Source organism: Pan paniscus, chromosome 19 (genome assembly GCF_029289425.2).
Source record: "Pan paniscus chromosome 19, NHGRI_mPanPan1-v2.0_pri, whole genome shotgun sequence".
In the NCBI taxonomy this organism is placed as follows: domain Eukaryota; kingdom Metazoa; phylum Chordata; class Mammalia; order Primates; family Hominidae; genus Pan; species Pan paniscus.
The window spans coordinates 64,946,596-64,957,343 of record NC_073268.2 but is presented as its reverse complement, the minus strand read 5'-3'; the positions used below and the strand labels follow the sequence as shown (position 1 = coordinate 64,957,343).

The window sequence follows — 10,748 nt, the reverse complement described above, 5'->3', positions numbered from 1 at the left end:
TAGGCTCTAAAACCTTGGAATTTTCCAAGTCGAAGAGTGTCTTTTTTATTGGTGGTTGGCCCGTCAACCACACTTGAGTTTATGCTAATGAGGTGACTCATGATGGGACCTTACACAATTTATGCTAATGGAATGACTCAAGACGGGGGCTGGCCATGCCAGAAAAACCAACCATGTATTTAGAAGTTTGGGGCTTTGAGCTTTTGATATAGGCCTGACTTCTGGGGAGAGGAGCAGGGCTGAAGATTGAGTCATAGGCCAGTGATCCAATGAGTCACGCCTATGTGATGAAGCCCCTAATAAAAACAATGGATATCAAAGCTTGGGTGAGTCTGACTGCTTGGCTACGCTCAGTGTCTTGTCTCACATCAGTGTGCTGGAAGGGTCCTTTGTCCTGACTCCACAAGGAGAAGACATGGAAGCTTCATGTTTGGGACCCTCCCAGTCCTTGCCCTGTGCATCTCTTCTTTTGGCTCGTTCTGATTTTGAAACCTTTGGCTATAATAAAACTGTAATAATAAGTGTAGTTCTTTCGTGGGTCTTGTGGGGTTTTCTAGTGAATTACCAAACCTGAGAGGGGAGTGGGAAGCCCCCAAAATTGTGACTGCATCTGAAGTGGGAGCAGTCTTGAGCCCTTAACCTTGAGCCTAGCTCCTGGTAGTTGTTGTCAGAAGTCATTGCAATTATGCTGAGTGAAAAAAGTCAGAATAAAAGAGGACATACTATAGTCTTTAAAAATGCAAATTAACACACGGTGACAGAAAGTAGATCAGTGGTTGCCCAGGACCAAAATGGGGCACGCTAGGGAGGAGGGATTATAAAGGGCAGGAGGCATTTCACCGGTGTTTGAATACGTGCAGTTTATTATACGTTAATACCTCAATAAAGCTACTTAAAAAAAAAAAAAAGCTCAGTGTGGCCTTTTATGACCCTGACCAGAGCCCTCCATGGCTTATCCAAAGTCTACAGGATCAAGGCCTTTCATGACCTGGTCCCATCTGTCTTTCCAGCCTTGCATTTAAGCACCATCCTACACAAATCCTTCGTTTTAGCCAAACTGTATGTCTTGCTACCCTCCAAGTATTCTTCATGCTTTTTCCACCTCTGCAGCTTTGTTTATATAGTCATAGAATGCCCTCTCCTAGGTTACCACCCTCACTTTACCTGTTAAAAGTTTACCTACCCTAGGCCGGGCGCAGTGGCTCGCGCCTGTAATCCCAGCACTTTGGGAGGCCGAGGTGGGCGGATCACGAGGTCAGGAGATCGAGACCATCCTGGCTAACACGGTGAAACCCCGTCTCTACTAAAAATACAAAAAATTAGCCGGACATGGTGGCGGGCGCCTGTAGTCCCAGCTACTCGGGAGGCTGAGGCAGGAGAATGGCGTGAACCTGGGAGGCGGAGCTTGCACTGAGCCAAGATTGTGCCACTGCACTCCAGCCTGGGCGACAAAGCGAGACTCCATCTCAGAAAAAAAATAAATAAATAAAATAAAAGTAAAAATAAATAAATAAACTTTACTTATCCTTGAAGACTTAGACTTAAATATAATCTCCACAAAACCTTATTTGAGTTATTGAGTCAGAAATGTTCTCTTTCTTAAACTCTAGTAATACTTTTTCTGCAGCATCTCCCACACTGTCCTGTGCTTCCGTGTGTGTGTGTGTGTGTGTGTTTGTGTGTGTGTGTGTGTAAGTAAATCTTCTAGTTAGACTGTTAGCTTCTTGAGGGTGTGGACTGTGCATTTTATTCATCCTTGAATTTCCCATGGCAAGTAGCACAACTTTTTTTTCCCTTTGGAAAAAGGGGCTTCATACATTAAAGAAAACATAAAGTCAAACATTAACTAAATAGCCCAAATGAACATCTTGGCCTCCCATCCTTCCCTTAAAATCTTTTAGATCCATCAACCATCACCTCCCTCAGTCTTCGGTCTTGTCCTGTACATCCCCTCCCCCCAACTCACGCTTCTTTTTCTCTTCCTTCTTCCTCTTGTTCAGGCTAGATCACACTTACTTAACTCTTTTCTTAAGCCAGTTCCTGTTCCTCATCCTTTTGTTTAAGAGGACATACATGTGTTTGCTTTTTGGTATTATTGTATGTTCTGTTGAAATAGTAAATATTATCTACTATCCAGTCAATTTCAAGTGATGGCTACCTTAGATCTTAATATTTAATCCCCCCCCCATTCCCCTCAATTTCTCCAGCATAGAGCACAGTGATTAAAATCTCAGGCCCAGGAACCACCAGGCTGGATCTGAATACCAACTCTGCCACTTACTAGCTGCGTGACCTCAGGCAAGTTACTGAACCTTCGGTTCTGCCATCTGAAACTGGAGATGCTAATGGTGACTACGTCCTATGATTACTTGATGAGCTAGTACGCGTACACCACGTACCTTGTTTAGAACAGTGCCTGGCCTAGAGTGACCACTCAATAGTTGTTATTTGTTTCACTGCAAATAGAAACATTTGGCAAAGAAGTGTTGAGACAAATAGAGCTGGAAAGGACAACCGAGTAGACAGTGCTTGGTTAACCACATCGGAATCACTCGGAGATTGCTTCAAAAATGCAGATTACTGAGCCCCACCTGTGAGATTCTGGTGGAACCCAGGAACCTGGCTTTTTGCAAATGCTCCTCCTACTTGGATCGACAGCCAGACTACCGGCACAGAAGAAAATGCTCCAAAGTTGGAGTAAGGAAATCCAGGACTCTGGTAGTATTTCTGCCAGTGACCCAGTGTGTGACTTCTGAGACTACACTTTCTCATTTGTAAAATGCAGATAACAAATTTGATTTATTCATAGAGTAGTTGTGGGGGTCACATTACTAAAGTCATTTCTGTGGGGGAAGCTGGCTTACTGGGGTGAAAGGAATGCAGGCTTTGCAATAAGCTGGACCTGGCTGTGAGTTCCATCGTGGAGGCTGCTGCAGATGTTGCTAGTTGCCAATTCTATATCCAGCCCCCTCTTCCTAATGCAACCCTGATTTTGCTTGGTGTGTAACTGTGCCTAGTTGAAAATACTTCCTCCCAGACTTCCTTGCAGCTGGGGTGGCCATGTGACACGGTTCACTCTGCTGAGGAGTTTCTGGGAAGGCTTATCTTTCCTTTTTCTTGTTTGTTTGTTTGGAAACAGGGTCTTGCTCTGTAACCCAGGCTGGAGTGCATTGGCACAAACAACTCACTGCAGTCTTAAACTCCTGGGCTCAAGCGATCCTCCCACCTCAGCCTCATGAGTAGCTGAGACTACAGGTGCACACCCCATACCTGGCTAATTATTTTTTTTTTTTAAGAGACAAGGTCTCACCATGTTTCCCAGGCTGGTCTCCAACTCCTGGGCTCAAGCAATCCTCCTGCCTCGGCCTCCCAAGGTGCTGGGATTATAGGCGTGAGCCACCCACCGTGCAGCCTATTTTCTTGATACAGACACTTGTTCCTGTTTCTCCCTTTGCCCTATTGTCTTCCCCTTTTCTTCCTGCCTGGAACATGGATGAAAGGCTTGGCAGAGCAGCAGCCATCTTGTTCCTATGAGGGCACAAATCTGGGAGGGTAGCTTACAGGCTAAGTATGACAGTGTGAGGAGATGAAAAGATTCTAGATCCCTAGTGGCATCATCCAGCAGTGGCAGCATCTCTGGGCTGCCCACACCTAAATGTTTTATATATATATATGAGACAAATCTCTATTGTTTAGGGTGGAGGTAATTTTTTTGTTGATTATTTGTACCTTAAACTTCTTAGGGAGAATTAAAAAACAAATAAAGGGCCAGGTGCAGTGGCTCACGCCTATAATCCCAGCACTTTGGGAGGCTGAGGCGGGCAGATCACGAGGTCAGGAAATCGAGACCATCCTGGTCAACATGGTGAAACCTCATCTTTACTAAAAACACACACACACACACACAAAATAGCTGGGTGTGGTGGTGCATGCCTGTAATCCCAGCTACTTGGCAGGCTGAGGCAGGAGAATCGCTTGAACCAGGGAGTTGGAGGTTGCAGTGAGCCGAGATGGCGCCACTGCACTCCAGCCTGGCAACAGAGTGAGACTCTGTCTCAAAACAAAACAAAACAAAAAAACAAACAAAAACAACAACAAATAAAGATCCTAGAACCATGTCTGACCCAGTGGACATTCACATATCTGCTTCCCCTTCTCCAGCTGTGAGACGTTTTCTGCATTTGTGCAGTGAGGCTTCTTCTAAATTCAATATCCTATGTTTAACTAATGGTAAGGTCGAAGAATTGGGCCCTGGGACTGGCCTCTGATATAAAGGGCCCTTTATTCCAGGCCCTTCCCCTGGGGGAGTTTGGGAAGGCAGAAGCACTAGTTTGTCACTCCCAAAACCCTACCAAGTGCCTGGGCACAGGTACAGCATGGAGAACCTATAGCACCCTGACCTATGGAGATGTCTGCACCCCAATAAAACAGATGTTAAAATCTCCATGTGCTTTGTGAGGCACAGCATGCAAAATGTGAGTTCAAAAGACATGAAATTGCCCCTGCTCTGATGTAAATATAGATGATGATTCTAAGTGGGACACACATGTGTGAGAAGGTAAGAATGAAACCTATTAACCTCCCACTTCCCCCCAACACACATACATTTCCCATTATTTTCTCCTGTTGGAAGTACTTGGGTGTGAGTGTGGGCACCTGTATACCAGTGGGAACAGAAAGGAGTTTGTTTTCATTACCATCCTTTTTTTGAGATGGAGTCTTGCTCTGTCACCAGGCTGGAGTGCAGTGGCATGATCTCAGCTCACTGCAACCTCCACCTCCAGGGTTCAAGTGATTCTCTTTCCTCAACCTCCTGAGTAGCTGGGACTACAGGTGTGCGCCACCACGCCCAGCTAATTTTTGTGTCTTTAGTAGAGACGGGGTTTCACCATGTTGGCCAGGATGGTCTCGATCTTTTGACCTCATGATCCACCCGCCTCGTCCTCCCAAAGTGCTGGGATTACAGGCATGACCCACCACGCCCGGCCCTCCATTACCATTCTTACCTGCCCACAGCATGGCTTTCACAGAAGCAGGCTAATGCCTTTATGACCCCTGGGAATGCCATGATTCATCCAAGTCAGCTGCCCTCTCTGCCAACTGAATCCTGCAGGTCCCCATGGTCTTCCTGGCACTGACAGTTTGATTTGATCGCTTCAGCCATTGCTGAATTCAACAGCACCTGAGTCAGGACTTTTGCAAACCTTAAACGTAAACATATAGTGACTATAGAGGGAACTTTTTAAAAAGCAAATGTATTCTTCCTCCATTATCTAAAAAAGATTGGCAAAAAGTTAAATCTCCTTTTACTTCAAAAGTAAAGAAAATCATGCAATGAGATGATCCTGTTGGGCCTTCAGCACAGACCCATCCTCTCTTCCCCGGCTCCCAGCAGTCCAGGGCAGGTTTCTGTCCTCAGCAGGCTGAGTTTTGTTCAGTCCATTCGTTCCTTGCTGGATCAGCACACTCTGGATTTCTCAGCCCTTTCAGTCTGAGTGTTCCTCCCTCATGGCCTTCACAAGCCAGTCCTGTTCTGTCCCCTGCTCAGAGTCACTGGTGTCACTCACCTCCATGGACAGCAGCTTCGAGTACTTGATTTTCCGCTCTTGGGGCAGCCTCCGCTGTATGGACAGGAGCAAGGCCAACCAGAGCAACAGGGCCACACAGCAGGCCTGGTAGAGCACAGCCAGGCTGAAGCGCATCACCACGAAGCCCCCGACAAAGCTGCCCAGGCTACAGCCACTCCCGTAAAAGTGGCCTCGGAACAAGGCACTCAGAGCCCTCTCCATGCGGGGAGTGGCCAGGTCCTCTACTGAGGCCCCCACAGCCCACCACAAAGCTCTGTTGCTAATGGCACTCAAGATCTGAATGGGGAGGACGGACCACCAACTCCAGAGGAAAGAATAGTACAGCAGCTGCCCAGCGAGGCAGCTCAGCCCCAGCCCCACCAGGCCCGTCCTGGACAGTTTCCTAAGCAATGTAGTTTTGAACGGATGAAGCAGAATTTCCCCCAGCAAGCTGAGGGTGACCGAGAAACCCATGACCAGCTCGCCGCTCCCATGGTCCTTCATGTGCCAGAACAGAAAGTTCTGGACAGTACTGACGATGGCTCCTACCAAAACAATGGTGGAGGCGAGGAGAATGAGGCGGGGGTCACCCCCCACAATGGACAGTGCTTTGAACCTTTTGTAGCTGGGCTCCCACTGCTGACAGATGGGAATGGGAAAGGCAATGCTCACCAGTAAGGCCAGGGTGCTGACCACCGAGTACCCATAGAAGTGGACCACACCCCGGGGGCCACTGGTCATCAGGTAGCAGTCCAGCTGCCCCACCAAGGCTGTGATGCCACACACGCCTGCCGACATGCCCAGCAACCTCCAGACCCACAGGCTTCTGTATCGGTCAGTGGCATCCACAAAATCCAGGAACTCATAAAGGCTGTCATCTGCCACCTGCTCCAGAGGCGCTGTCAGCAGCTCCCAGAACGCCACGGACCCCAAGGAGAGGATGAAAGTCCACCGCAACGCCTCCAAGGACAGGTCAAAAGCCCAGGCTTTCCCCTTGGTCCCTGACAAATTGGCTGGATTCCCGGGCCCTTTCCCCCCAGGAAGCAAGGGGAGGGCGGTCTTGACCACCTCAAAAGTAACTTCCCGGGGATGATCTTTCAGCCCCGAAGTGACAGGATGGAGGAGAGCTTGGGATGTGGTCCTAGCCCCTTCCACGGAGGGCGCTAAGTAGACGTGCAGATCACGGAAAGTTTCTCGGTCACTTTCACCAGGTGGGTTTCTGAAGCCAGGCATTTCCACCTCTGCAGTCCTCTTGGCTGGGTGGCTGGAGGCAGACTCTTGGGCCGAGGTGATGTTCACAGGTAGCGTGATCCCCGGGAGTGCGTCTGTGCTGGTCAGGCCGCTGCTTCCATTACAAGGGAAGTGCACCCGATTTTTGTCTACCGGTGGGACCAGGACCATCAGCAGGCTGGCCCCCACCGAGCCGAGCAGGGAGCCGATCAGAAGCGCTCTCCTTTTCCGGTAGCTTTTGGCCAGGAAGGCACAGACGGGAGCCCAGAAGGCAGCGATTAGGTGCTTGGTTCCCATTAGGGTGCCCACCCAGGGCGCGGCCAAGCCCAGCTGCCTCAGGTAAAGGGTCAGGAACGGGGTCACGCAGGCTTCCCGCACCCCGCACACCAGGTGGAAGAGCTTGGCCACCCCCAGCGCCCTGCTGATGTCCCACCGGGGGTTGGCACTCATGGCTGCCGGGCTCTGTCAGGCCTGGGCCGACGGAGGGCGGAGCTGGGCGCAGGGCGGGCGCGGCCCCAGGTACCCGGGAGGGAGGCTTGGGGGACCGGGGCTCGGAGCGAGTGGGACTGCGCCCCCGGTCTGGGGCGGCGCCGCGGTCACCAGGTCAACGGCCGCCCCCGGCCACAGCCCCCAGGTCCTGCCGTTGGACCGAAAGTGGCCCCGCCCGGAGGGAGAGGCGGGGCGGGGGCGAAGGTGGGGGCGGGGCCAGCGCACCTGCGAGCCGCACCTGCCACGTCCCACCGCCTCCGCGGGCCACCTGCCCGGACGTGCGCAGGTGCGCTAGGGGCGCGTCCGGGGGCCTGTAGGGTGCGCTCTGAGCTAGGCCTCGGGCCCCGCCTGGCCTCTGGCTGCCAATGTAGCCCAGGAGCCTGAGCTAAACGCCTGGACTGCTTCAGGCAAGTAAAACCGTCAGAGTCGGCGGGGGGGAGCCAGAATGGAATGAATGGTATCCACCAGGCTGTCTCCCTCATCTTCTTCAGGTCTGTACCGGAATGCACCCTGATCAGTGACCAACCACAGACAGAGATCAACACGGTCCACTCTGACATCGCAAATCCCATACCCCTGTACCCACCCCGCCCCCAAGACTCCCACTCCCCTGCCCTACTTGATCGTTCTCTCTAGAACTTATCACTGTCCAAGGCACTACGGGCTTATATTTCATGTGTTGACTTTGTTTATTGTCTGTCTCTACCAGAATCCAAGCTCCAGGAAGGCAGGTATTTTTGTCCCCGGGGCCTAGAATTGTTTCATTGGATGCATACTGCCCTCGGCAATGGCATGACCTTGGGTGACATGGTTGTCTCCAGCTGGGACAGTCCCTAAGGAGGGCTGACAGCTGATGGCAGTCGTCCAGGGGAACTCCTTGCAGCTGATCGCCAGCACATGGCAGTCCCCAGAGCCATATGTATGTGCTGCACAGTTTTAATCTACACCTAAGGGTGGTCTGGTGCCCTGTTTGAGAGTACACACACTTGAGGTGGTTAGCTAGCATTTCATCAAAAAGACAGAGACAGCTAGTACAAGCACGTCGACAATCTTAAATCAACAGAAGTGTCTTCACTAATGGACATAATAGATATTAGAAATAGTTTTTCACTGGTGAAATTAGTGGTGTCCAAGTCACCTGGATTGGAGACAATTTTTTTGAAGGCATTTCCTCTCTTGCTGGAACAGGCTATAATAATCTAGAGATGGCCGGGTGCGGTGGCTCACGCCTGTAATCCCAGCACTTTGGGAGGCCGAGGCAGGTGGATCACGAGGTTAGGAGATCGAGACCATCCTGGTTTACACGGTGAAACCCTGTCTCTACTAAAAATACAAAAAAATTAGCTGGGTGTGGTGGTGGGTGCCTGTAGTCCCAGCTCCTTGGGCGGCTGAGGCAGGAGAATGGCATGAACCCGGGAGGTGGAGCTTGCAGTGAGCCGAGATCACGCCACTGCACTCCATCCTGGGCAACAGAGTGGGACTCCGTCTCAAAAAAAAAAAAAAAAAAAAAAATCTAGAGATGCCAGTAGTCCAAACCCTTTGGAAGGATGCTATAGGCTTTGCTTCAAAATGGTCCAGTGTGCAGCCCCTGATTCAGTAAACTTTTCATACAAGGTTTGCTCAGAGCACCTAATTTGGCTGGGGGTGGAGTGGAACTGCTTGCCAACACATGTTTATGTGTAAGGGAATTCGGCCTATGACTTGCCTGCATTGTCAGCTGGTAGAGAGTATGTTGGGGAGCAGGCCCAGGGGCCTCACTTAACCTAAAAAACTGGTAAACTCTGCAGACATCTACTGAAAACCTAATGATTGGTGATGAAATTGGTATGAATCCGTTTATATCACACCAATGGCAGGAAAAATAAAATCTAGTCTCCTCCAGGTAAACTCACTCAAATTCAGTGCTACTGCAATCATTTCAGGTTTAAAACCACCTCAGTCACACTAATGATTGCCCTACTCCCGCCCCTCCCTGGGTTCTTCTGTGGGCAGCCTCAGTGGAGGATAGCGCATCCATCCACTTCTCAGTCCTGACCTGTCCTGGGTTCATCTCCACTGGGAGGCAGATGTCAGACTCCAATGTGCCTGGATATGTGCAGGTGTGCGAGGGGCATGTCCTGGGGCCTGCAGGGTGCACCTGGAGCTAGACCAAGGGCCCCGCCCAGCCTCTGGCTGCCCATGTTGCCCAGGAACTTGGGCTAAACACCTGGATTGCTTCAGGCAAGTAAAGCCATCAGTCAGGGTGGGGGCAGTGAGAATGGAGTGAATGGCATCCTCCAGGCTCCCTCCCTCACTGCACCATGCTGGAGTCTGTGGAGGTGCCTACAATTCTGCACCCGGCCTTCAGGTGCCATGCTCCACACTGCTGCCTGCAGCTGCACCATTTTCCCTTTGAGCTTGCCTGCTTTCAGCCACCCGAGAAAATCTCCGCCTGCTTCCCATGTCCTGTACAAGCACAGGGACTCTCTCTAAGACTGACCTTGGACCCCTCTGGCTCTGCACCCCAGGTGGTCCATCTTACACTCCCCTTGGCATTGAGAAGGTATCCTGCCATTGAGACTTGCTTCCACTCCTGGGGCAATTTGGCCCAAAGCAAGGTGCCCTCTTCTCTATTCTTGGATTCCCAAACTTAAAAGGGAATCTTCTACAGGTGATAGGACTCAAGTCCAAGCATTTTTGTTTTCTCTGTTACTCTCCCCCCACATCATACCTATTTCTGGGGATGAAGAAACTGAAGATGTGTCATTGATCTTTCTATTTTACACTTGGATGTAAGTTTTTGAACATAAAAGCCAAGAATTTTGGTGTCTTTAATCTCTGGCTTGGCCAGTGTGGTGGCTCATGCCTGTAATCCCAGCACTTTGGGTGGCCGAGGTGGGAGGATCCCTTGAACCAAGGAATTCAAGACCAGCCTGGGCAACTTAGGAAGACCTCATCTCTACAGGAAAAAAAAAAAAAAAAAAAAGCCCCAAAACGGCCGGGTGCAGTGGCTCATGCCTGTAATCCCAGCTCTTTGGGAGGCTGAGGCGGGCAGATCACCTGAGGTCAGGAGTTTGAGACCAACCTGGCCAACATGGTGAAACCCCGTCTCTACTAAAAGTACAAAAATTAGCAGGGCGTGGTGGTGCATGCCGGTAATCCTAGCTACTTGGGAGGCTGAGGCAGGGAGAATCGCTTAAGCCCGGGAGGTGGAGGTTGCAGTGAGCTGAGATCATGCCATTGCACTCCCGCTTGGGTGACAGAGCAAGACTGTCAAAAAAAAAAAAAAAAAAGGCCCCAAAACAAAAAATCCCAAATGTAGTAGGGCATGGTGTCATGCACCTGTGGTCCCAGCTACTTGAGAAGCTGAGGTGGGAGGATCGCTTGGGCCTGAGAGATGGAGGCTGCAGTGAGCTGTGATTGTGCCACTGCACTCCAGAGCAGTGACAGAGTAAGCAAGGGGCAGGAGACAGAACACACCAG

The 10,748-nt window shown here is 50.6% G+C and overlaps 1 protein-coding gene across 1 annotated transcript; it reads right to left on the bottom strand.

The window, feature by feature from the left end:
- Positions 1 to 5,289: 5,289 nt before the first annotated feature.
- MFSD6L (major facilitator superfamily domain containing 6 like) lies at positions 5,290 to 7,827 on the bottom strand. The gene has a single exon (XM_003818080.5). The coding sequence runs from the start codon at positions 7,245 to 7,247 to the stop codon at positions 5,487 to 5,489; it is 1,761 nt and encodes a 586-aa protein (XP_003818128.1). The 5' UTR covers positions 7,248 to 7,827; the 3' UTR covers positions 5,290 to 5,486.
- Between the last annotated feature and the right edge of the window lie 2,921 nt (positions 7,828 to 10,748).